The sequence below is a fragment of the Dermochelys coriacea genome, chromosome 16 (assembly GCF_009764565.3).
Source record: "Dermochelys coriacea isolate rDerCor1 chromosome 16, rDerCor1.pri.v4, whole genome shotgun sequence".
In the NCBI taxonomy this organism is placed as follows: Eukaryota; Metazoa; Chordata; order Testudines; family Dermochelyidae; genus Dermochelys; species Dermochelys coriacea.
In genome coordinates this window covers 13,082,115-13,109,862 of record NC_050083.1, presented here as the reverse complement: position 1 = coordinate 13,109,862, position 27,748 = coordinate 13,082,115, and the positions used below count along the sequence as shown (strand labels likewise).

The 27,748-nt window shown below is 44.4% G+C and overlaps 1 protein-coding gene across 1 annotated transcript; it reads right to left on the bottom strand.

The window, feature by feature from the left end:
- Nucleotides 1–539: 539 nt before the first annotated feature.
- PKN3 (protein kinase N3) lies at nucleotides 540–26,177 on the bottom strand. Its single transcript, XM_038374915.2, is given in 22 exon segments — nucleotides 540–1,485; nucleotides 2,518–2,598; nucleotides 3,481–3,588; nucleotides 3,989–4,131; nucleotides 4,824–4,900; nucleotides 5,544–5,606; nucleotides 5,696–5,872; nucleotides 6,226–6,317; nucleotides 7,013–7,079; nucleotides 8,111–8,187; nucleotides 9,168–9,279; nucleotides 10,623–10,812; nucleotides 11,976–12,051; nucleotides 14,241–14,384; nucleotides 15,034–15,143; nucleotides 15,401–15,592; nucleotides 15,869–16,067; nucleotides 17,155–17,300; nucleotides 17,423–17,552; nucleotides 18,992–19,146; nucleotides 19,782–20,064; nucleotides 25,941–26,177. Coding segments are annotated over 22 exon segments (2,859 nt in total). The 5' UTR covers nucleotides 25,965–26,177; the 3' UTR covers nucleotides 540–1,272.
- Nucleotides 26,178–27,748: the final 1,571 nt, after the last annotated feature.

The window sequence follows — 27,748 nt, the reverse complement described above, 5'->3', positions numbered from 1 at the left end:
ACCACAAGCCAAAGTTCTGTTCCCTGCACATAGTAACAACCATAAATGTGTAGCAGTTCAGTCTGCACTGTGAAGTGCAACCATGTTATAATTGTCCCAGTAGTTTATGAATGACTCTCATTCCCCATACTTATCACTTGGAAAGTGTTTAAAGAACAGTTGCTATTTTTGACTTGCTAGTCATACTGACTCTCTGGGAAGAGGCAACAGCACTCTGCAAAACCATTTCACAGTCAGAACGTAATGTTTAAATAGTAATTATAAGTGCCTGTTACAGCACTGCTACTATAAGAACCTCACACCCACTAATTTCTATATACATACTCACACTTCTGCATTTTGGGCACCAAATGAAGTTGGTCTTGATACAAATTATTCTATATTTAGGCTGTTTTCTAGCCAGAGTTGTTTAACAATCAATATTTATTATTTTTTCCCCAATATAAACATCCACAACATTTTATATTATCTGAGGAAAAATACAGCATATACATAGTAAGGTAAAAAAAAAACTGTGGAGAAATAACCTGCCTGCCATCATTAAAGTGACATACACAGCCCCAATAAGGATAACACATACAAAGGGGACAGATCCAAGCAGCTGGAGTGACCAGAGACTCTTATGAAAGGAAGGAGGAAAGGGAAAACGTATTAACATTACATTTACAGAGATAAAGAACACTCTCTCTCTGTGTTAAGCAGAAGATCTGTGTTCTCCCAGCTCCTGAGATGTTCTAACAAGCCAGGGGGATGAAAGACACAAGTTTAAATCCTTTGCAAAGGAGAATCATTTCTTCTCTTGGAAAATAAGTGGAAAGTGCCAGTTATTCTGCCGCTGATCATCCAGTGCTGAGAACACTAGACCACTTGCAAGGCCCTGCTGCAGAGGTAGTGGAGTTTGTTTGGGAAGGGGGGAAGGTTCTATTTCATTAAGATACGTTGTTAAATTAAATCCAGTTTAAATTGTAAGTGCCCACAGCTATCCAACGGTGGCATCAGAGTAAAGCCAGGTACTGTTTCAAACACAGCCAGCAAGCATGAACCTTCTTAAAGCTCACATCCAGTACACTCTCTACTAGCACGTGCACACACTGAACAATGTAGTAGAGCAACCAGCTTGCAGAACAGTCTGCTTTCTACAATCCTTAATATTACCAGACCTATGAATAATCTTTGCCTGTTATTATCTTGACCTTCCAATAGTCAGTGCCAAGTTCCTCTCTAGGATCTCTCTGTAGTAATGGTCTGCATAGGCTCCTTACACCACAGCAATCAGACTTCCAGAAGGTGTCTGGAGACAAAGTCAAAGTCCTTAAAGACAGCCTGTTCCTCAGTGGTCAGGACAGGGAGCTCATCTGGAGGAGTCAGGATTGGCTTCTGGGAAGTAAACTCTTCATCAAAGTTGCTAATGTCAGTGGGAGTTCTTAAGAAGGGCACAAAAGGGGGCTTCAGTGCTCTGGCAAACAGAGCATCCCAGTCAATCTCCTGTAAATAGAGGAAATTACAAAACCAGATTGGCATGAACAGACTAATGAATTGTGAGATAGTACGTAGGAAATAGTAATGTTATGTATCCTTCCTCCCTACCAGATCAGCTGCTGCATGCCTGATTTCTACAAGGCTAGAAAACAGAAGTGCCAAGATAACCAAAATCAGGTGCACCACAGGAAAGAGAGAGATCACTCCTAAATCAGTCTTCCATGAAACTTAAGGCTGCTCTTCAGAATATCAGCCAAAAAACAAAGCTACAGTTCAGACTGTTATTCAGCAGAGACAAAACTAAATTAGAACCATACGCTCTTATCAGGAGACCATTAAGCAGTTCTCTGTATAGGGGCTACCCAAAGATGTGTTTTCATTACTATAGGGCCTGGCATAGCTCTTTACAAATACTAGCATTTATGGCAGGATAGTCCTGGACATTGATAAAGCTCAACTGTTTTATACAGTTGGTTTCAGTATTCAAAGTGTTAGTACCTCAGTGGCCTTCCTTCATAATGTATAGATTATAGCATCCTCTCCACCCTAAGCTATTCAGCATTCATATTCCTCTGTGAACACTCTGACAGTTCAAGTTTTATATTCTAACTGCTCAACCCTTCCTCCAGAATTCAGAGATTGTGATTGCCAGACAATCTGTATGATGGTACCTGCATCAGTATACCCACAGCAAGAGAATTCCTATGCTATAGGGGAGATGTTTGATTGTATGCCAGAAATTAAGAGGAGAGGGACATTTAAGACTCAGTTTGGAGCTGCACGTATTGAAATAAAGATCCTGTGCTTGGAAGCCTAATGGTACCAGAAAATACAGTCTTCCATCAGGAGGTTCTAAAAGATATATTATGGAGATAATTGTTTGGCTTTAGTGACCATGTGTCAGAAAAGCTGTTGATGAGATTCTCATTTTTGACCAAAAGAAACAGGCGAGTTTGCCTCTATAGCAACAGAAAGCAAATAGCTCTTCTGCAGCTCAGACATATGAGCACAGAGGTGCACAGGGGACTGAGCTCTTACCTTGAAAAAGGGCTGGGTTTTAATCTCCTCTGCATCCCTCTCTCCTGCCCCAAGGCGACGTTCTGGACATTTCTGGAGAAGCTGCAGGCAATACCAATAGACAAATTCAACACATGGAACAAGGAGGGACATGAACACTATTCCAGAGAGAAAACAGAGCAGCAACCATCCAGTCTCTTCCACTTGCTCCCTTCAGAGCAGGGCCATGACCAGTCATAGAATCATAGAATATCAGGGTTGGAAGGGACCTCAGGAGGTCATCTAGTCCAACCCCCTGCTCAAAGCAGGACCAATCCCCAACTAAATCATCCCAGCCAGGGCTTTGTCAAGCCTGACCTTAAAAACTTCTAAGGAAAGAGATTCCACCACCTCCCTAGGTATCGCATTCCAGTGTTTCGCCACCCTCCTAGTGAAAAAGTTTTTCCTAATATCCAACCTAAACCTCCCCCACTGCAACTTGAGACCATTACTCCATTTAGTCAGCACTAAACTCAAGTTTAGTCCATTGTAAACCACCCATTTATATCAGTAGGTGATCCACTGTGGACTCAAGGTAGCATATAGCCATAACTGTATATGCTGACCCACTGATAATTAGAAATGGAATTCAGCCCTATTCTCAGAATGAATCTGATATCCCTACCCTAGAGTTATTTAACATCTGTCCATTTGAGAATTGGCAGGATAGACTCCAATAGGAACCCTGCTTAATCCTCAATGGCTATATGGATGGCATGTGTGTATGGAGGTGTCAAGGATGAGAAATTAAGAAATAAAAGTGTGTGTGTGTGTGTGTGTGTGTATTTTAAGGGTTCCCTATAGGATATGTGGACACCTCTGGAAGCGCACAAACACATGCACTCACACACACACACGTGGAAATGCCATCTAGTTAGAAGAGTGTCTCTCTGGCTCTACTTGTGCTGAGGCCTGAGTAAAACCAGGGAGATCCCATTGCAGTACCTTTCGGAGTATGGGAAGTGCCTCAGAAGAAAGGAATCGTGGATAGCGGACCTCTTCATTGACAATGCTGTCAAAGACCTCCTCTTCATTATCTCCAGGGAATGGAGACTGCAGTGGAGACATGTTGTTATCTGACATGCATAGTATCTGTATCCTACTATTTGTTTATTGCACTGTGAGATGGGGATGATAATACTTCAGAGTTTTGGAAGGATTAGGTAAGTTTGGCAAGTGCTATGCATGAGGAAAACGTGATATAAATACTAAGGATCATTAGTGGAGAGAACAGAATTGGGAATGTTAGGCTGTTGTAGCTGGTTTCAAATCACCACAAAAGCAATTAGAGGAATTATACTTTTAATGCAAGAGGAACCCAAAGTTGTACTTTTAGTCACTTAAATTATTTTAAAGACATAAATAAAGAGCAGTTAGGTGCACCCCGCCCGTGACCACTCATGTCATGTGGTGAGGCCCACCTCTCTCTTTCCCCAGAGGAAAATGGTCTCACCTCACCAACAAGCATCTCGAAAATGAGCACACCAAGCCCCCACCAGTCCACTACCCGCGTGTATGAGGTGTCTGTCAGGACTTCTGGAGCCAGAAATTCAGGGGTGCCACAAAAAGTGTTAGTGCGGTCCCCAAACCCCATCCCTGTGGAGAAAATGTCTTTATGAACACACCATACACATTCTCAATTGGTTATGCATCATCACATTTTCTGGAAGCATAACAGGCAATGTAGGTGATGAGAGCAGAGACGGTGATACTGGACAATAGACAACATGGCTGAGAATAGCAGAGACAGGTGGGCAAAGAGAGGAGAACTGGCATTAATACATTACTCCAAGAGGGATCTGCCTCTGATCTTGCAGGACTCTTGCCCGCCCATGTCCATTTACTCTTGAGGAAGCATGGAATCTTCACTAAGGACTCTAGCAGCTTGTCTTTTTAGTATTTCTAAGCTGAGGCGCAAGAAGGAATGTAAAGACACTGTTTACATAAACAGCAATGCAAAGAAACTTCCTGCAGCCACAATTATTATATGACCACATAGCAAGGACGAGGCCCTCCTCAGGAAAAACTGCATGATGCTGCATCTTGGCTCCTCAGAACAGTCAAGTGCATTGTAACCCCCTTTATAAATTACCCAGAGAGAAAGAACAGGAACTGCTCCCAACTTCATAATGGTCAGATAGGAAGGATTTCTTTAAGTGGGATTGAACACAATTGTGTTAGCCCAGCAATTCCACTAGTTGCGCTTGTGAACATGTTACCAAACCCTAGAACCTGAGTTTCTCCAGCAAGGGTGATGGCTCAGTCTTGGTACCATCCAAGTTGCTCACCTTCCTTACACAGCCCAAAATCTGCAATCTTCACAAAGCCCTCAGCATCTAAGAGCAAGTTATCCAACTTCAGGTCCCTGCAGGCAGAGGAGAAGAGAATGGGGGGTGAAGTCTGGGAATTGGCACATAACCCCAGCTCTTCGGACGAGGAAAGTAGAATCAACAATGAATAGAGAGTGCATTTTCCCAAATACTATATCACCTTAGAGGATGCTCTTCACAGACTATTGTATTTATTAATTTATTTTCCTAAGAGTATCAGGAAATGGCTCTGTGCAAGGAGGGGCTTGTGCTATCAGAGGATGTGTCCTGCTAATAGCAGGCCCCATTGCCAGGATGCCCCTGGAAAGAGGACACACTTTACCTCGCCCCAGTTCATCACTGCTTCAGGGTGGATGGCCCACTGGCAGTATGTCTGACAGACAGTTTCTTAATGACATTCCCCGGCATAGTTAACAGTAAGTTGGTATGGTCAATACAGACACAGGTTTGGATGTGTTCTATTTCTGCCAACTCATTCCAGTCAACTGTGGAAAGGATCCAGTTTAACTTTTGAATGTGATGGCAGGAGCGGTGGGAGGGAAATGTCACTGAGTTAGCTAGGTGGACAGAGTGCTAAAGAAACCCGAGCATGGCAGCAAGCTGCAAACTGCACATGTGGCTAAATGGGCAATTTAATATTTGGGTTGCTGGGTTTCTTACACTTTATTGTTATGTTACCTGTAAATAATTTTCTTCTCATGTAAGAACTGGAGTCCCAGCACTACGCAGGCTGTGTAAAACCTGGGAAAGAGGAAGAGATTTCACTACAGAGACTTGAGAATCAAGTCAAACATCTATGGTACTTTGAAACCTGAAACAAGCTAACTCACTGCGTCACATGTTCTGGAAAGATATCAGAGTGAATGTGCATCATGAGATCACCACCAGGGGCGTATTCCATCACAAAACATGTGTGATCTGGCGTCTGGAAACATGCAAACATGTTCACCAGGAACGGATGGCTGAAGGAATTGATCACTTCAAAGATTCGCTTCTCACAGTTCAAGCTGTCGGGGTTCAAAGAAAGAAAATGTCATGGCCAAAGCTTTGCAGAGAAGCCTATGTTTGGAGATGGAAGTAGAGAGGGGGATATTTTTACACTTAGATTTATAGAAACAAAAAAGGGAGATGACATTTATCTTGTGTCATTCCCAAACTCCAGTTTTCTCCTCTTCCCCCCAGGTGAGTGTTATTTTTCTGGATGCCAGGACCAACACCATTATAAGCTTCCTCCAAGTCTTGATTCTAACCCTCTGATGCTTAAGAGGGATCCACTACCACATTAGTGCTGAGATTGACACGATTAGAGAGGTGATCTCACAGCCTCTGGTGGAAGTGCTCCCTCTGGACAGAGACTGACCTATCAATCTCATCTCGGCTAATGATGTCTTGTTTCTTTAGGGCTTTGATAGCGTACAACTTCCCTGTTGCCTTGTATTGACCTAACAGCACCTGAAAGACAATAAAAAGCCAATAATCCAGCACTCTTAGTCATTCTGAGATTCTCTCATCTGGCTATTTGGACTCCCACCCACACAGCCAGCAGGTACTTAAACAAACTGCTCCCATCCATTCCAGAGAGTCATTGTCAAAGCCAAGGCCAAGCAACTCCAAGGAGGGTTTTATTTTTCCTGAATGCTTTGCAGTGAATAGCTCCAGATAGAACTCATTTTAAATTATGCTATTTTTAAAATCTGGAGTGTCAAGGTTAGTCCTATGATTTTATAATTGCTCAGTGCTCCAACTACCCAGGAGTTGTGAGCTCAATCTTTGGGGAGGAAGAGCACCTAATGCTGTTCTCCAGTGACCGCTATATGGATGATCCAAGGAATGACCTTGATGAGCTCTGGAGCTAGAGGCATATGAACTACATGGGCTATGTGAAAAGAGGCTAGGTAGAGGATCCTCAGCCCTTAAAGGTTATCTCCAACTTTGGAATCCCTAAACACCCTAAAGACCCTCTTATTAATAGGAATATCAACTGTTTCCTTGCGGGGCAGGAACTGATTTTTCCATTTACACTGGAATGAGCCTCTTCCCCTTTTGGAACATTTCCACTCACAAACTATGAGACGCAAAGGTGGAAAAAGAGAGGGGAACAGCTTTCCACCCACCCCCCTCAAGGAAGCCCCTTATTCCCACTCTACCTTCCCAAAGTGCCCTCGTCCCAGCATGGCGATGCAGTGAAAATCCTGAAGCTGAACAGCCCTCTTCCTGCAGGCAAACAGAAAAAGCACTACTAGTAAACTCGAAGGTCAGAAATGGATACCAAAGGGAAGGAGGTTTACACAGTAAGAAGCCAAGCCTAAGGAAACAACGAAGCTAGAAGATAGCTGGTGGGACAAGACCACGTAAACATGAAGGTGCTGTCAGGACAACAATAGAAGAACAAAAAGTTGGTGGTGGGGTATGGGAGGAGACCAAGTCTGGGGTGCTGGTAGGATGAGAAGGATTCTAGTTCTTAGATAGGGGTAGGTAGTGATGAGGGAAGAGTGGGGGTGTTAGAGGGCCAAAAGGGGATACAAAATGTGTAGCTGAGTGGACAGATGCCATGAAACATTATGCTGGCCACATGCTGTTACCAAGGAAACTAAAACTAGATTCTAGAACCTCTTGGAAAAAATAAAAAAGCAGTTAAAAGGCTTAGTCTAGGAACATTGTTTGCTAGGAGCAGAAGTTTCCCTCTCCTCTGTGCATGAATTGAAGGGCTAAGAATCTAGACTAGAAAGATACAAATGTTCCTCCCAGAGAGAAGGCAGGTATGTCAATGTATGTATTTATCTCAAATAGCTACATTAATATAATAAACAAGGAGTGGGGTCTACTGGGGATGCTTTTGAAGTATGTTACTTAGTATTCAGAGAGGTATAGCTAAATAGCTCACATGTTTAAGCCCTAGAGAATTTAAAATGCTTAAAAATGAGGAGCCATTTGAGGGCAGTTAAATTATTTTACCTTCTATTAGAAAGATTCACTCAATTGTACTGCACAGCCTGTTAATAAGGTAATGATCAAGGGTCATTACCACAGATAATGCTATGCAGACATCTGGATAAATAAGGTAAAATGCAGAGTTTTACATGTACTCTATAAATACAGTATGAAAAGTCCGTTACTGAGAAATTAATTTCCTAATTAGAGGTCATACTACCTATTTAACAGAACTCAAGACTGGTGGTAAAAAAATGTCAGCTCAATATCCCCTTTTCTTGTGTGCAAAAGAGCCCCACGCTGTCCACAATTACCTCTGAGAAGCCCAGTTTGGTGTTTCTGTTACAGCGGAGCTGCGAGTCCTCTCTTCCACATGTAGCCTCTTCAGACACTGAATGGAGAGAAAGTCACCACATCTAGTTCTGTGGAATGGTGTTTGCAAAGGCCCACTGGATCAGATCAGAACAGACTGGAAAATCCACACCCAAGCCTCCATCGTGTCACCCAGCAGTGACCAGAGAGAATGGTCTTCTTGTGATATAAACAGGGATTATCTCTGTTATGAGTGGAATATGGCCCACGGAGCACACAAACACAGATTATCTCTGGCTACTTAGACCATTTCTACATACTGAGCAATGCAAGAAGAAGATTTTATCTCCCTGTTGGAGTCAGACCCCAGTGTGGGTAACCATTTGAAAAAGTCTATGATGAACCATGGTTTTCCAGAAAATCACTTCACATGTCTCAGTGCAATTCTAGATAATTCTGGTGACCAGAGAGAATGCACTTTGATCTATGGGCGCACACTAAGTAGAAGAGTACGGTAGGTATGTGTCAGGGCACAGGTATTTAACTATTACAGCACTGAAAACTCACATCTCTACCTCTCCCCCAGCGACGCTCCTTCCCCTCAGTGAAAGAGATCCCCTCTTCCTTCCCACTCAGGTCACCTAGGAGGAGAGCTTTACATGCCCTCCTGTTTTACAGCACCTGCAAGCTCTGTGTCCCTGCTTTCCCCATACAGATACCCCTTCCCCACTTCTGGCCTGAAATCCCAAGGTGACCTGCCTGCTACTTTTTTTCTGCAAGGGGAGGCAGTTTATAGGATTAGGAAGATGGAGCTCCTCCCCTTAGAGTCCAGATCTGTCCCACTTCTGAGTGATCAAAAGCCCAATGCCCAGTCACCCGATTGGACCCCAAATCCCTGGATATTAGCCAGTCTTAAATCAACATCTGCCCGAGGAGTCACTAATTTCCTGAGAGTTACAAGTCAAAAAGAACTTGCATTTGAGAGGAAAGGGCAGGGCCCAACCCACTAAAGAAACCTGACCAAAACACAAAAATCTCTCTATCAACCCAGATCCTTACCGGAGAGTCTGCAGGAGATGGAGCAACCTCTTTGGAATCTGCTGTCAAAAAAAGGCGTGGAGGCTTAGGGGGAGGTTCCTCGCCAAATGTCAGTTTAACCACTGGATAGTCACTGCATTTGGAAGAAATGTTTTAAAGAAGTCACTGTGGAATAGAATATAGATTCATAGATACTAAGGTCAGAAGGGCCCATTCTGATCATCTAGTCAGACCTCCTGCACAACGCAGGCCACAGAATCTCACCCACCCACTCCTACGAAAAACCTCACCTATGTCTGAGCTATTGAAGTCCTTAAATCATGGTTTAAAGACTTCGAGCAGAGAATCCTCCCTCAAGTCACCCATGCCCCATGCTACAGAGGAAGGCGAAAAACCTCCAGGGCCATGGTACAGCAGACACTATAGTGCAGTGCCAGAATTGCACAAGCAAGGTTTAAGTTAATCCTAAATGCACTGGACAGCAAGACTCCTTGATTCACACCTGGGATTCAAGCCTATGAGAAATCAACAGGTAGTATGCTCCTTTAAAATGAACTGTACGAAAATAAGCCTTTATTGTTCTGCTGGTGTTTATACTCATGTCAGGATACCTAGCACTCTGACATTATGAGTGACGAAAGCTACAGAAATGCCTATAAATAAAATGGCCATCTGATGAAGAATTTAAAGTAGACATCTATTGTTTGACTGGTTTCAGAGCAGCAGCCATGTTAGTCTGTATTCGCAAAAAGAAAAGGAGTACTTGTGGCACCTTAGAGACTAACAAATTTATTAGAGCATAAGCTTCGTGAGCTACAGCTCACTTCATCGGACGCGTCCAATGAAGTGAGCTGTAGCTCACGAAAGCTTATGCTCTAATAAATTTGTTAGTCTCTAAGGTGCCACAAGTACTCCTTTTCTTTTTATTGTTTGACTGCGTCACAGCAATGAAGCTTAGCTTAATAACCAACTTGATCTTCCTCCTTTACAAGGGCTAGTGGACCAGTGAAAAATATCCTCTTCTAGAGGAGCAAATCTAAAAGCTAAAATACACACTGAGGGCAGTTGAGAAGGAACAGATTTGCGCCTGCCTATATGCCCCTGCACAGGAACATGCAGAGGCATAGTGCACAGCACAGACCTTTGGACACTGCTAGCTAAAATCTCCAATTGAGAGTGCCCAGGCACATGCACATCCTATGGTGGAGCACCCATAGGGGCATATACTCAAAGAACCACCATGATTCTGGAAATCTGTCTAATGGTCAACAATAAATCAGAGGTGGCCCTAAAATACTGAATGTTCCATAAAAGTTCACACCATCTTAGCCAGTATTTTTTTCTTAATAGCCCACACTGAGTTTCCTACATAGACCTTTCACACCAAGGTCTTTCACCACGCTGTGGAGTTTCACCAAATTTTAATTTTGTGCCCATTCCTATTTGCCATGTAGCATTAACTGGAACAAGACTTACCTGCTCAGCATGGCCAGTGAATCAGTTTGAGTTTGCAGCACCACTGGAGAGGTAAAGTCTGTACGAATGGGAGTACAAAGTGGGGGGCTTAGCGTGTTCATGGAACTACATGGAGGGAGAATGCTCATCATTAGACGACCCCAGGTAGCAATATTTATGTTCATCTGAGAAGCTCGGAGAAACTCCTTTCCTGGAGAAGGAGAAATCCAAACATTACTGAGATTACCATGCCAAGCACTACCTGAACCACTGACCTACCTAGTTCATCTAGGCAGCCATTTGCTCACCCCAAAAAGAGGCCCAATTTGGGGATGGTGGGCCAAGAGGCACCATAATCACATCTCCTAGACAATCAAAACAGCTGACAGACTCATAGATAACTAAAGAGGAAAGTATTCATAAGGTCCTAGTAGTTGGAGCTGAAAAAGACCTTCCATTCATCACATCCAGACTCTTGCAATAGCAAGGTATAATCCTCACACAGAGGATGTACCAGATATTAAAGTGATACTCTACTACAACTTAGCCAAAAGATAATGTGAAGGTGCTACGTTCTTATTTTCCACCCCCACTTCCATACTGAATTTAAGTCCCATAGCCTGAGAACAGAAAAATTGTGAAAATAAATTGTGGATTCTGAGTTTTTAAGGTCTTTCCACGATTTTTGCTGTTTCCTGCAGAATCAAAGTTGTTTAAAAAAAAAAAATCGAGCTTTTCCAATTGCAAAGAGCCTTCAGAATATAAATTCTCACTCTCTCTCTCCAGCTTGGGAGAAAAAGAGCACATGATCTGTGCCAGCCACCAACCCATTCACCTCGCTGAAATGTCAGCTTCAAAGCCTTGTTAGACAATCAATGTTCCTGTCCACGCCATGGTTGTATCTAAATTTTCTGGGAAATCTCTCACCACTGCCACTTATCAGCGATAGCATAGGTGGTAGAACACACAGATTGAGACTTGGATCCTACTAGCAACAACGCTGTTCAGAAACTACTAATCATAGCCCCGACACAATCATGTTAGGCATGGATGTAAACAATATTATTACATATACGTTCCATGTTACAGCCATGCTTCCATCACTTCCCTGGTGAGTGGAGACATTGCCATGCTCTAATAGATCTCACCTACACACATACATTAACCCAGAAGCGTTCCAAAAAGCACCATAAACCAGGAGTGCTTGAACAATTTTTACAGTGGGGGTGCTGAGAGCCATTGAACCAAACTGTAAACCCTGTATATAATGGAAACCACTTCAAGCCATGGGGTGCTGCAGCATCTCCCGCACCGACAACCACATAACCATACATGCCCCTAATTGGAGTGGCTGTCAGTTCACAGGCTGGTTACCTTTCTGTTTCGGGAAAATGCGTTTCTGGCGCTGCAGATTGGACCGTCTCTCAATCACAGGGTTACAGAAGGTCACCTGCCAGAGAAGCAGAGGAGACTCTACAGGGCAGTTCACTTCCCTCCTGGACACATGCTTAGCCTTCTGATCAAACAGACCATTCACACCCATTCAGCAAACTAGGAGTCACATATGAAGGCAGACTCCAGCCTGAGTTATACTATCTACTCCCCTCAGGTGCTATGTTTAAAAAAAAAAAAAACAGAATTTTTAAAATTAGAAGTATCCATTAACATGAAGTACAGAGAAGCTGACAGAGGCAGAATGATTGGCTCATAATTAGGGCCCTACCAAATTCACGGCCATGAAAAATATGTCAGACCATGAAATCTGGTCTTCTGTGTGCTTTTACCCTATACTATACAGATTTCACAGGGGAGACCAGCATTTCTCAAATTGGGGGTCCTGACCCAAAAGGGAGTTGCAGGAAGGGTGTGGGGTTGCAAGGTTATTTTAGGGGGGTTGCGGTTTTGCCACCCTTATTTCTGTGCTGCTGCCTTCAGAGCTGAGTAGTTGGAGGGTGGCAGCTGCTGACCGAGGGCCCAGCTCTGCAGGCAGCAGCACAGAAGTAAGGGTGACAATACCATATCATGCCATCCTTACTTCTACGTTGCTGCTGGCGGCAGCTCTGCCTTCAAAGCTGGGCTCCTGGCCAGCAGCTGCTGTTCTCCAGCTGCCCAGCTCTGAAGGCAGCGCCATCGCCAGCAGCCACACAGAAGTAAGGGTAGCAGTACCACAACCCCCCCTACAATAACCTTGTGACCCCATCCCCAACTCCTTTTTGGGTCAGGACCCCTACAATTACAATCCCATGAAATTTATATTTAAATAACTGAAATCATGACATTTACTATTTTTAAAATCCTATGACTGTGAAATTGAGCAAAATGGACCGTGAATTTGGTGGGAACCTACTCCTACATTCTAAGATGTCTTCCATCCCATTGATGCCAGTGTACTTTTCAAATTATATACATAAAGCACTGCTGAAATGCAGCTACCTCCAAAGTGGGAAGCAGTAGCCAGTCACTCCACAACACAAGATGACAAGAAGGGAATTTTGGCTAAGGAGACTAGGTCAGACCCCAATTTAGGAAAGATGCCCTGGGATCTTTTATCTCCTGCAAAGGAGACAGGACTCTGGTTTTTAAGGGTTACCCGGAGATCTCGTAACAAATTGAGTTCCATGCACTTTATTATCTCAAAAGATGAAGGGATGAGCCCAACCTGATGGGATTTGATCCCATGGTTCCAGACAGTCTGAGTGATTCAACCTAATCGTTAAAGCCACCCTCTTTAATGTAAGCGTTGCTGATGACTCCGAACAAAAGCAAGTCAAAGACTGTGGTTTTATGTAGTGCCCAGATACTTACAGTGGGGCCCTTTAAGGGTCACTTCGGCTATAAACACACTCATCTTTTTAAACTATTTCTTTCCTTGTTTTGTCCTCAACCATCTGAGTGTAGATTGTATCAGCAACAAGGCCACTCCTTAGGGTGGGTAATAATTTGTTTTTTAAAACAGATTTTTATTTTAAATCAATTTTTTTAATTTAATTAAATAAAGGTTTATTTTTTAAAAATAAACCTATTTAGAACTACATTTACATTATGGAAATCTATGTTAGGCTTAAATTTATTAAAATAATTGACAATTAAATAAAAACATATAATATTATGTAGTAATGTTTGCTGCCAAGTTTTAAAGAAGTCATATCACTGACTGGTGTGAAAGTCACTGGCTAAGGGCTAGTCTACACTGGCAATGCTAAAGCGCTGCTGCGACAGCGCTTTAAACGTGCTTGTGTGGGTGCAGCACAGCACTGGAGAGCTCTCTCCCAGCGCTCTTAAAAAACCACCTCAACGAGGGGCTAGCTCTCAGCTCTGGGGCACTGTTACACTGGTGCTTGCAGTGCTGCAACTTGCTGCGCTCAGGGGAGTGTTTTTCATACCCGAGTGAGAAAGTTGATGTAGACAAGCCCTTAGTATCTTTCACCAGTCTTTTTTAATGTGCTAAACCAACTTTTTCAACAGATGCAGAAAGAATATATTTTATTTCAGTTTATTCAACTAGTTCAGTTTAATGACTAGTTCATTCTAAGTTAAGAGATCAATGTGAGTCGAAAGTGCAGGAAAACTTGTTTTCCTCTTTCAATCTATGGAGCAGTGACTCTTCTGGAGGAGAAAGGTAAAATCTGGAGCCTTTACCTCCGCAAAAAGCAACCCTTGGGGTTCGAGAGAGAGGCACATCCCATGGCGTTCATTATCGAGAAAGTCATCCAAGCGCAAGAACTTCACTGCACACAGCTCTCTCCAATCACGCCAATAAACTGCAATCTCCAGCTCCCGGGACTGGAAGAAGAGAAGCAGAGAGCTTGGTAATGGATCAGGCCAATGGCCTGGCAGACACACACACCCATAACCTACATATTCTGAACTCCACCTTAGCTCTGATGCTAGTTCCTTTTCCTTCCTTGTAGAAATTCCATGCAGCTAAATAATGCTGTGTATAAGAGACATGCTCCAAGGAAGAGTTGACAGTTCCTCATTCTATGATTCCTATTGCTTCCCACCTTTTTGGTCTTTCAGACCTTCAGCAGCTACAACTTTCTTTAAAGATAGCTCATTTTCATGATGTAATTTGTTGACTTTGCTCCTACATAAGACTGAACCTCATCCCAAATATCCTGAAGTGAGCTGTATTGCAGGTAAAAGATGGAGCATGGCGCTCAATGGAGACAGAAGAGGGGCATCAAATGCTCAGACTGAAGCTATACCAGAGAGGTAACCTGTACTTAGAGTAGATTTAAGGCTGGGGAGAAGGCCACATTATCAGTCCCAGTAAAGAGATGGATCAAAAATTGAATGACAAGGTAAATCACCAATCCACAGAAATAATTCACTTAAGTAAAGAACAAACAAAGGGATACAATACAGGGTTCTGAGGACAAGACTGAAAAGATCCTGGAATTCCTATCATCCTACAGAAATATAATCTTACCCGATCCAGCTCAATGACAAAGCTTTGGTCCCAAGCCTGGTTATTAACTGGGCCCCAGTTTGTCTGACCAACCACTTTATTGTCCACTTTGAGCACAGCAAGCACCTCATCTGGACAAAGGAGAAAGTGTAGGTTACAATCTTTTATATGGTCATAAATTGGAATATACTTCTTGCTGGAGGTAACCACACACTCCAATCAGATTTCCACCACAGGAGATCACTAAGAGGGATAGGAGACCAAATGATTCAGCCTCTTCCCCTGTTTCAGGAGCCAAGTTTCCTCTCACTACATTCACACCAGACTGAAAGGTGGCAGGCACATTAGAATACACCATCACTGATCCACCAGGGAATATTATACTCACTACACAGCTCCTCATTCCGCAAGTGCTTTGCTGCAGTACTGCGGCCATGAATACTCATCCCAGCTCGTGCTCGGTTCAGGGACTTCATGTCACTTGGGCTCCCATGGTTGGGAGATGAACCAAACACTCGTGAACGTCCTGGAACTTTTTCCAACAGATCCTGACACCCCATCAGTCTCACTTCTAATGAACCTGAGGAATTTCACCAAAGAGTGTTATTCTCAAGAAAAGTGAAATTATTATTATAGTCAGTCCACATAGGAAGTCAGAAACTTTAGATTGATGCTGTCCAGCCTTCAGTAGCGATTAAAGTCGTTACAATCTGACAGCTTTTTGGTGGCCTACATGAAACAAATTGAGGACTTGGGCCAATTCCTAGTAGACAAAGTGTCCACATCACAAAAACCACCACAGTCATGACATGGGTACATAGGGAAGAAATATTCCCCACCCCCCCAGCCTCAGTACCTGTAAGAGCTGTGGGTTTGATCAATGAAGCGAAGGGCTGGATGCTGACATGTGGAGCTCCCAGAGAGGAAGCATTCACTAGCTCCTGCTTGATGAGTGCCCGCTTTGGGTGATCAGAAGAAAGCTCATTAAGCTGCTGCTCCAGGGACAAGCGCAGCAAATCAATCTTCTGAGTTGATTCTTGCAAACGACCCTGAGCCTGGTAACAAGGAGCAGAGAAAAAGCTAGTACCGGCTTTGAATGAATAGCCATTGCCATGATCTTGGTATTACTAACACTTCACAAGTGACCCAACTCCCCATCCTGCTTATGAAGGACAAGAAGGGACTGTCAGCATCACTCATTCATTGCAAGTCATTGCTGCTGAGGGTCTGGAGGATTCTGCCCTGAATAAGCTCCCACCACGGAATTTCCGACTCAAAGAACAGACTAGGATCAAAAATCCAAAACTGATTTCTTACATGCCAGTGCACTACAAGCAGACACCAATTTGGACTCCAAGAGATTTCCAATTAAAAATGGCTGGTATAAAGAATGCCCAAGTTGGATAATTACTATAACTAACACTTCACACTTATATAGAGCCTTTCATCTGAGACCTTCAAAGCTCTTTACAAACATTAACTATGGCTCACAAAAGCCCTGTGGGATGAGTATTATCCTCATTGTACAGATAAGTAAATGGAGGCACAAAAAGGATAAGTGACTTGCCCAAAGTTACATAGCAAATGAGTGAAATTTCTGGTTCACATTTTCCTGTTCTGACCATTAGAAAAATAAGAGAGATTGTTGTTTAGTTTATTACAAGTTCATTTTTTTTCCGTCCTAGCTTTATAATGCAAGTCAGTTGGCAAGTTCTGGAAATGTAACATCTCTCACAAGAACAGCATACGATGCGGGAGCTTTATATGTGGCTTTTAAAAAAAAGTCATTGCATATTACAGGCAACGAATCAGATGGCAATGACAAGCACACAATCTCTCAAACAGCCAGTAACAGCAGTTATACAAGGGAATTATCACCTTCTACTATTACAGTTGCTGGGAGTAGCACCTACCACAACATCACTATGAGCAGGGACGGCAGTATTATGGCAGTGCTGGGTGGATTTAGACCAGTGTAATGGGACTCTGAAATAGGGAGCCACCATGTCATTGTTCAGAATAAGGCTAAGCCATTCATGGGCAACAGTCGTAATACTGTTTTTCCTCTGAAAAAAGGTTACTATCCAGCATACAGAAAGTCACCCCCAATGCTTCAAGTAGCAATACTGCAATGGTGCTTACTTCAGCCAACACTTTGCGATCCTGCACCCCCTGCCAGGATCTTCACCACATTTTTGCCCCCTCAGCCACAGCAGCTTCAATGCATAGGTGATGCCGCAGTTCCTCGATGCGTAGCTCCAGGAGACTGATGGTGGCCCCCACCTTCACTGTTAAGGTTGGCGATAAATATAACAATCAGACAAGCAAGTGGCCTAGCATCTCAGGCATTGGGCCTTCATAATTCAGCAACATCTTCTCTGAGTGATGTCAGATATCCAAAGCATCTTACTTGCTGGATCCATTGCATCTTCTATTCCACCTGCCGACTGAGATACCTTCACAATCTGCATGCGAATCAGCTCACTCTTCGTCTTGCTGTCCTGGAGCATTTGCTGAGCTGTTGCCAACAGCTTCCGGTCCTGGCAAGACAGATTACAGATGGCTAGGGAGGTCCATACAGAAGAGAAATGGATTTTAATGATGTGTTAGACAAGGACAAAGATGGGGCACCGTAACATACAAGGCCTTACAAGGGATCCCAGAAAGTTCTAAAACTTCACACAATGCCCAATTGTGCAAAAAAGATGCATAAGCAACAGGGCTGATTATTTCCAACCATGGTAGATACAGATGAGGGATCTGTGAAATGCTGTGACACCTATGAAAGATGTGACGAGTTTGCTAGGTAACAGTGTCCTGCCCTGTGGGTACATTCAACTAAGAGTTTGTGCTGATGTTGCAATGATTCAATATGTGCTTCACTAGTCAATTGTGCTGGCAGAGTTGTATGGGTGGAGGTGAGGAATAAACCAGAATATCTACGTTCTTTATCTTGCTCATATAGTTAAATTAAGCTTCTTAATTAAAATTTTTTATTTTCCTCCAGAATATTAAATATGATTATACCAAACACAAAAAGATGAATAAGAAAGCAATAAATTCCCCAAAAGCTCTTTCTTAAATAACTCATACACAAAGATACCAAGTGGCACCTTAGAGACTAACAAATTTGAGCATAAGCTTTTGTGAGCTACAGCACGGCTGCTACTCTGAAACAAAGATACCATTTACTTTGCTCTATCTTAAAGTCTCTGTTGAAATAAACAGTATTGCACCAACTTGGTACATTATATCAGAAACTTGATGATGTGGGATAGTGTCACACATTAAGGCTCATATTCCAAAGCATTTTATTTTCTTACCTTTGGTCAGATGTTTTGGCTCCTCTCCCTCTATTGCACCTCCCAAAGCCTGGATTGACTTTTCTGGAGGCAGCACTCCATGTCTATGACTGACAAGATCGACCACTTCTGAGATTTTTTTTGTATCTATTTCTAATCTAGTGGCACTACCACCAGTGTTAGATGCTGGTAGCCATTCTAATGTCTCATACTAGTAACTAATATCAGAGAACAGAAGCATAATCGGTATCTGAAGTCTAAGAACATAAATTACCATACTGGATCAGACCCCTGGTCTATCTAGTCCAGAATCCTGTCTCTAACAATGTTCAGCACCGATGCTTGAGAGGAAGGTGCAAGAAACCTCACAGCAGGCAAACTGATTTGAACTGTAGTAAATTATTGCCTCAGTGACATCCTGTGACAATAAGCCTAACACAACCAGCATTCATAACACTGTTCCCCCATAGGATAGTACACCATGCTGTCACAGGGCTGTGCATCAGCTCATGAACACACAGATGAGCTCAGTCATGCAACCTAAAACAACTCTGCCTTAAAGCATCTCCCTTTCACACCCAGATCTGGAATAAAGATTTTTGTATGTTTGCACTTTTAACAGAAATTTTGTTCCAAAGTGACATGCTCCCTGCTTATTTCTACTCAGCAATGCTTACCTTTGATGTTGCATTTGAATACATCTGAATCATGTTCTCAGCTCCCTGTTTCACTTTCATCTCAATGTGCAGCTGCTTTTTCAGAGCCTCTATCCTCCTTGCCACCGGGTTTGGGTTCCTTTCCCAGAGACAAGGGTCTGGGGATATAGAACCATCTGTGCAACAACAGCGAATTCCATTACCCTCCTTCTCATGGTTCCCTCAAAGGGTAATAGATGAGATGAGGAGAGTAGTATAAATGAGGTTTTCATCTTCAAAGACACGTACAATATACGGCCAATATAGAAGGACAAATTCTCCCAGCAGTTGTGTATCCTAGCCTACTACTGACCCAATATGAGAACTGCTGGCTTCTTAGGATCGGGCCCTAACTGAGAATACCAACAACTTCCAATCTCACATTCACCCCTCTGTCAGGAACTTGCATGTTGGATTCTACCCCAAAGCCCCTATTTTCTCTCCAAGCTCTGTACATCTGCCTAGATGAAGTTCAGGAGGTGATCCTATGTCCAACATACTCAATCAGTCCTTTGCGCATTCTGATTTATATCATCACCTCCTTTCATCTCAATTAGTGTCAATCACAACTTTCCAAACTTCAATACCTCTACACTGTTCATCTCACCTGGACATAAGCAGGAACCAGCTGAGATTCCTCTCCTAGATGGATGAGATTTTTCCTTCCCATCATACTACCCCCCAATAGAAAAAAAAAAAAAATTAAAGCACTGGCTATAATGAGGTTTACTGCTGAAGCTATCATGCCCAACAATTATGTACTAAGACCTACCTGTTTTGCTCTCCCCTTTCTCTGTTACCACAATCCGGGCATTAAGCTCCTGGAGATCCCAGTGCAGCTGCTCCAGTTTCCGATTGGAAGATTTCAGCACATGCTCTACATGCACCAGGTTCTTCTTGTCTGTTGTCACCTTGCGCAGATTTTCTGCCCCCTCTTTGATCTTCAGTTCCTTCTGGATAGCTCGACGAATTACTTCCTTCTCACCCTCCAGTTTCTGCTGGAACCCTGGATCCATGAGGTTCACCCCATTGCTCGTTTGCAGGAGATAGATGCCCTAAAACCAGTACCAAAGGGGAGAGAGTTGGAGATATTATGTGATAGCAAAACAGTGATTGTGCAACACATCAATAGCGTTCTACCACTTCATCTCAACTACAAAAGGTCTCAGACCAAAACCTTGATTCCAATCACTAACAAATTTTTGAGGAACATCAGATCTAAATTTTAACTTTGCAGTTTGGGGCCCATCTTTGATCTTAATATACCCCAACTTGGCACTAACTCACAAATGAGATGAGTCCTCACAAAGGTTGTCTTCTTGTTATTTAATATCAATTTATATTTATGTGTCCTGAATGAGTACCAAAGGGAAGCTGTAATTTGTTCTTATCGTGATCATGACTCTGAGTTCCATTGGCATTATATAACAGGTGCAGATCTTTATTTGAATATGGCTTGAGCTGCCAGTTGTCCAAAGCTACATTTAGAGCTGTTACAGCCATACTCTAACTTTCAGTGAATGCATGACCAAGTCTTCATCACTGAGGAAGACAAATAAATTAATCCAGACATCTGTTTGTAAATTAGTCAAAAAGTCAGCTGTACAAGCTATATCTGAAAACACAGACACAGTTTGTTGTCCCAACCCCAATCCTAGCTGTGATTTGCAAGCAGTATGGCTTCTTTAAAATTTTGCTCACGTTGAAATTGATTGGCAACATTAAAGTCTGCTCTTAGCTTTGCTTTTTAAGTCAATTTTAAACATATTTGTTTTGGTGAAAGGTGTACTGGAGATAGCTCTGGACTGACAGGCTCTGTTTACAGCCCCAGAACAAGATACAGCTTAGATAGCACAGACTTTCCCCATGTTCCCCCATGAATAGGCTTCCCACCCAGGCACCGGCAGCCAGACACAGACACCTATCCACAGAGACCTGCTCCTGGCTCCACCCATTGCTGATGACATAGTAAGCAGCTCCACGCAGGGGGCTCTAGAAAAGAAGGAGGGGTTTTAAAGGGCTCCATAGCAATCAAAGAAAATAAAATAAATAAATATCACACACCACACACACACACATATATATATGTAGCCCAAGACTGATTAATTATTTACCATGATCCTCACTTTTATACAAAATGAAGAGCAGCAAAATAAAGTTCCTGCCACACTCAGTAAATTCCCCAATCTCAGAGGTAGGAACAGAACCTAAGAGTCCTCTCTCCCTGTCATATTCTTTAATATTAGACCATAAATATAGTAACAAACCACATCAGGATTTGCATTATCAGGTCACTGGTGCATGTCACGGGTGGTTAAGACTTTACAATTCACCCAAGGTATGTGCCAACAGCTCAGAAACACACAATTGTTGAGTCATTGTAATGCTGTTACTGTGTTGCCCATCACACAGCTAGTTTTATAAGCAGGCTCTCCATATTTCTTCATTAATCAGGTGTTGATTAAATTTCAGTTTAGTAGCAAAACAAGAGAGAGCGAGAACGAATTCTATTTTTACTAGTGGTTTAAGCCAATGTCAGGTCCACTACAGACTCAACAACCAAAAAAGGAGACTTTGGGATTGGTAATGAAACAAAGTAGCTCAGCATTAACATCCTGACTCCAGGAAGTTCTCACCCAATTAGTAAGGCCAGGAATCTAGCCAAATTCCTGAAAACAAATAATAAAAGGTTTCATCAAGAGGAACTTGAATCATGGAGCCCTTGAGTCACTCAGCCAAACCATACCAACTCTAGGTCAGGAAATCAGAAAGTCTTTTGTCCAGGGTGTAGAAAGTTACTAAAAGGAGTTTGATTTTTTTAAAATTACATTTTAAACAAATATTAGGAAAAAGTGTGCCTATTTATCCTCTTCCCAAACCATATTGATAGGTATATGCAACACTCCTTTCTGGTCCTACCCGTACATTTGTACTGACAAACCTATAGGGTAGCTGGTTAGTGTGAGCTTAGTGCTGGCAAAAAATACTGGACTGAGTGTGCTGGAAATTGACATCCTTCATTTACCCACAGAATGGATACAGTGTGGCCAGTGTCAGGGCAAGTTTCCTCCACCCTGCTCCCTGCCAAACACATAGCTGAAAGTCAACTATCTGCCTGGTCCATTTTCCAAATACAGTAGATTTAGAAGACATATACCCTAAGGCATTGTGATTTACAGGCTCTTTCTACCCTCTGTGGGCCAAAAGATACCTAGTGTTAACAAAAAGAAAAGGAGTACTTGTGGCACCTTAGAAACTAACAAATTTATTAGAGCATAAGCTTTCGTGAGCTACAGCTCACTTCATCGGATGCTCACGAAAGCTTATGCTCTAATAAATTTGTTAGTCTCTAAGGTGCCACAAGTACTCCTTTTCTTTTTGTGAATACAGATTAACATGGCTGCTACTCTGAAACCTAGTGTTAACAGTGATTGCACTAGGGCAGTGGTTCTCAACCAGGGATCTGGGGCACCCTGCAGGGCTGCAAGCAGGTTTCAGGGGGGTCTACCAAAATAAACCAGGGCAGAAAGCCAAAGCCCGAGCCCCACCATGCGGCACTGAAGCCGCAGCCTGAGCAACAAAGCTGTGAAGGCCCTGCTGTGGCATGGGGCCCCAGGCAGTTGTTCTGCTTGCTATCCCCTAATGCCAATCCTGGCTTTTAAGCTACTGGATATGCAGAAAAACAGTTGTGGCACAGGAGAGGCAGGGAGGAATTTTTATAGCGTTTGGGGGCCTCAGGAAGAAAAGGTTGAGAACACTGCAGTAGGGGACATAAAATACTATTCAGTCAATCAACACAGAAAAGGGTAGGACAGCAGAATTTGCATTTGAGCTTTATGATCGTTTTGCAAAGCTGGTTTAGGAATGCTGGGTGGGGTGTCAAGAAGCTGACACTGCCCAAGCTGCAGTTGTTCTGTGGATCCCAGAGAAGGTTAGCCTCCTAGGCTGTTAAGCTCTGAACCTGCAATGAAGTCCAGTAGCACAGGACCCACTGCAGAGCTGGGGCCAGAGGGTTTGTCTACACATAGACATTGCACTGCTTTAACTGAAATCACTTTAAACATCAATTCAGCTACATCAGTGCAAACCCCTGCATAGACGCTCATATCAATTCAGCATTCACCAGATGCAAGCTAAACCAACAGAAGGTTTAAACTGATATAGAATGTCCACATACAACGATGCACCTTTTTAACTAAAGGGATTTTAAATCACGCCTTTAGTTAAACTGGTGCAACTCTGTGTTTAGACCAAGCCTGAGTCTGGCAGCTTTCACCTACACTAAATGTATTTTAAAAAGTTAAAAGTACAGCACCCAGTTTGGGATAAATCAACTTCTAGCACTTGTGGATCTGGTCCCCTTTACTACTCTGAATTATGCAGACATTATCCCTCCTCTTACAAAAAATAAAAAAAATCAGAGAGAAGGAAAGACCTAGTTATTACATCAGATACTCCCTTGCCCCAGGGGCTGTTTCAGAAACATTCTTTATAGTGGATTCTCCAGGGATTTTATATGTAAGCAATGCACCCCTGTGTTAAAGTATAATTTTAATTTTTAAGCATTTTCTAAAATACGTATCTAGATAATTGTTCTAGGTTTGTCATATTTAGCACCATTGTGTTTGTGGAAGAAAGGGCATTTGAATTATACCCAATTCAACCCATTTCCAACAACATATCAACATTTCCACCAACCTGAGGACCTGGAGACAGGCCATGGGGGACAGCAAGTGGGTGACATTATGATTCTGTCAATTTTTACAAATCAAATTAAACCTCTCTGACCTTTCTGTCACTAACTTGCCCACAGAATGAGACTATATATAATACTTCCAGATCAGATTTTTTCCCTGATTAGTTTTTAAAATGTCCAAAGTGATGGGGCACACACACCACTTCCCATAGAAGAGTATTCCACAACCTAATGCATTCCACTGCCAGAAAACGGTTCCTGTTATTTACCTTACATTTTCCCTTTCTCCATCTCAGCCCATTTCTCCTGGTTATAAAAAACCCTTTTGCCATCCTAAATAACTAAACCATATGCTTAACATTCACACCTGTCAGACACTTGCATTCCTCCCTTAGTCACATTGTAGCAAATTTAGCCCATATTCATGGGGTTCTTCTTGGGCCAGGGAACATTTTTTCATTGTGTATATGCATGGTATCTAGCACAAAGAAACCCTAATCTCCAACCTGGGCTTTTAGACACTATCCCAATAATCATCATCAGTGCAGGATAACCCCATTGTTCAGAGCCAACACGGACTGTTCTGAAAATCACAGGGTCTAATCTGGTGAGAGGAATGTGTCCCCACATACACTGGGGTGAGCAGAAAGAGGGCTGTACACAATAGATCAGGATGGGAGACTGACTGCTTTATATTGGGTGGAGAAACCGCAGCCTCATGGAAAGAAAAAAAGGCCTCAGGGTAAGGGAACTGGGGACTCCTAAGGGGTCCAGTTTCTCAAGCAAGCCAGGAGAACATTTGAGAACCCTGAGTGGATGTAGGGGTGGAAGGCAAGATGAGTTCCTGGGGGGAGGTGGCCATCCTGAGGAGTGGGGACGGGATAAAAGCCCCCCAAGAAGGGAGAATTTGGAGGTGACAATGGGAAAGAGCTGGAGGAGACACTAGCTGATTTTTCCAGAGGCCAATTTTTCTCTCCCTTCTAAATTACTGTCCCTCTGCAAATGTGAAATCTCGTTGTTGTCGTCCCCCCATGCCTCCCCAAATGCCCTTAGGCTCTCCCCCCTCCCGCGGGACTCTCCTCCTCCCCCTCCCCCCAAATCCCCTCAGGCTCCCTCGCCCCCACGGGACTCTCCTCCCCCGCCCCCACAAATCCCCTCAGGCTCCCTCGCCCCGGCAGGACTCTCCTCCCCCGCCCCCCAATCCCCTCAGGCTCTTCCCCCTCCTGCGGGACTCTCCTCCTCCCCCCCCCCCCAAATCCCCTCAGGCTCCCTCGCCCCCACGGACTCTCCTCCCCCGCCCCCAATCCCCTCAGGCTCTTCCCCCTCCCGCGGGACTCTCCTCCTCCTCCGCCCCCCAAATGCCCTCAGGCTCCCCCACCCCCGCGGGACTCTCCTCCTCCTCCGCCCCCCCAAATCCCCTCAGGCTCCCTCCACCCCACGGGACTCTCCTCCCCCGCCCCCCAAATCCCCTCAGGCTCCCTCGCCCCCACGGGACTCTCCTCCCCCGCCCCCCAATCCCCTCAGGCTCTTCCTCCTCCCGCGGGACTCTCCTTCTCCTCCGCCCCCCAAATCCCCTCAGGCTCCCCCACCCCCGGGACTCTCCTCCTCCTCCGCCCCCCAAATGCCCTCAGGCTCTTCCCCCTCCCGCGGGACTCTCCTCCTCCTCCGCCCCCCAAATGCCCTCAGGCTCCCCCACCCCCGCGGGACTCTCCTCCTCCTCCGCCCCCCAATCCCCTCAGGCTCTTCCCCCTCCCGCGGGACTCTCCTCCTCCTCCGCCCCCCAAATGCCCTCAGGCTCCCCCACCCCCGCGGGACTCTCCTCCTCCTCCGCCCCCCAAATCCCCTCAGGCTCCCTCGCCCCCACGGGACCTCTCCCCCCCCCACAAATCCCCTCAGGCTCTTCCTCCTCCCGCGGGACTCTCCTCCTCCTCCGCCCCCCAAATCCCCTCAGGCTCCCCCCCCCCCCGGGACTCTCCTCCTCCGCCCCCCAAATCCCCTCAGGCTCCCCCGCCCCCACGGGACTCTCCTCCCCCGCCCCCAAATCCCCTCAGGCTCTCCCCCCGCCCGCCCGGCCGACTCTCCTCTTCCCTCTCCCCCGGCCCGCGGGACTCTCTTCCTCGCCTCAGGCTCTCACCCCGATCCCCAGCTCGTGGACTCTGGGCTCCGGACCAGCCCAGTCTCCTGCCCTCGGGCCCCGCGGCGGAATCTCCGCTCGGACAAGTCTCTCCCGCTCACCTGCCGGGGCTCCCCAGCCGCCATGGCTCCTCTTACCCCGCGGCCCCCGGGCTCGCAACCGGCGCTTTTCGAACTTCAACCTTAAGCCCGGCAGCGAAGCGCCGTTATGGCGCAGGGAGCAGGCGCCCCCTGGCGGCACTGGGGACTGCAGCGCCACCTGCCGGCAGGCAGGGCGGCCCCCTGAGACTGAGGGATCCAGCGCCCCCGGCCGGCGAGATCTGGTATCCCCTGCCCGCCCGGACTGGATCCGCGCCGTTTGCTAGGACACCGCGATCGCAGGCACAGAGCTCAACATTTCCAGCGTCACCTGCCATGGACCCAGCAATCGGGTGCCCATCGCCAGGGATTCAGAGATCTGGTCCCACCGGCTGGAGATCTGCGTAGCCAATGTACCTCACCTGGCGCCGATCCCCCAGGTCTAACGCTACTTATCCAGCAATCCTGTTCCACCTTCCCTTGATCCAGGAATCCGAAGAACACCTGACAGGATGTGTAAATCCAGTACTATCTGCTAAGGGGTCAGAGATCCAAGAGGGAAGGAGTCAATAATTAAATAGGGAAGAGGCTCTATGGTGCCTCCTAAATATTAACACATTACCAGGCAAAAACTTAGTTAAGATGGATTAAGGTTGTAAACATTCATCAGTTCTTTCAGGGAGAAAAAATAACCTTTAGGGCAATGGTGCCATTTTCTAGATAAACATACTTGGACACATGATGTTAAAGTTACATTTTTTAAAAGAGCATTGAAAAGTATGTACCTGCACAATTAAGGTCAGAAAACCTTAACTCTGCCCTTATCTCCCAGCTTTCCACCCTCAGCACTCTTGTGTCTGGAATTCTGATTAAGAATTTTTTGTGAGGATTGCCAGACTGTGACTCCAAACATCATACATCTTAACAAACAGACTGGTTTTAAAAGTCTGACTGCATTGGTGGAAGAAGGCTATACCATGCATTCATCTGACTTGCCTGAATTCCTAGTCATCCTCTGAAATGGAGAAGTGTGCAGTGCTCCGCTCTGCAAACCTAGCTTTGCATGGAGAAGAGAGCATGCCCCCTTCTCTCTCTGGTCCTTTTGGGAGAGTTGCCCCAGCAGCAGTTCAGTCTATCAACTGCTTTCTGCTGCACAGAGGGATTATGCACCTACACAAGAGGGAAAAAAGACTTATTGTACCTTCTTCCCTTATACGACTACAGCACAATCCCCACACTTCCTTTTCCCTACTGTATAACCTGCAGGATCAAGCACAATCTGGTTCTGTTTCTTGTGGAACTGAGGAGCTAGTTTGGAGTACATATGGCTTTAGTTTTGTACATACCTGTCTATGATATATGTGTGAGGCCTCACCACTTTGCAGCCCCAGAGTGAACCATACATATGGTAGCTATGTGTCTGTGCAAAGGGTCTCACAGTATAACAACACTATTTGGAACTCCATATACTTTTTTTGGGGAGAGCCTAATAAAGTTCTCCTTTGGTGAATACATATAAAGGGCTTAATTGTATCTATAAACTGCTGACAGATTTAAAGAAGGCAGTAGTTTGATACACTGATTAAAAAAGACAGGGTACTCTTCAATTTAAGTACAATCAATTTTAAGTGTAACACTACTTTTTAATGTTCAGTTTTCCTAAAATTTGTTTTTATGAGAAAACAAAGGAGTCCTCTTAAAATCTCTCCTTAAATAAGATAGATTTTAACTCCATCTTAGGAAAATTATTTGTCTGGAAAGATGTTAAAATCTGGAAGGTAAACTGTGCCTCTTCAGTACTTAACGTTTGACTCTTTCTTCCATTACATAAT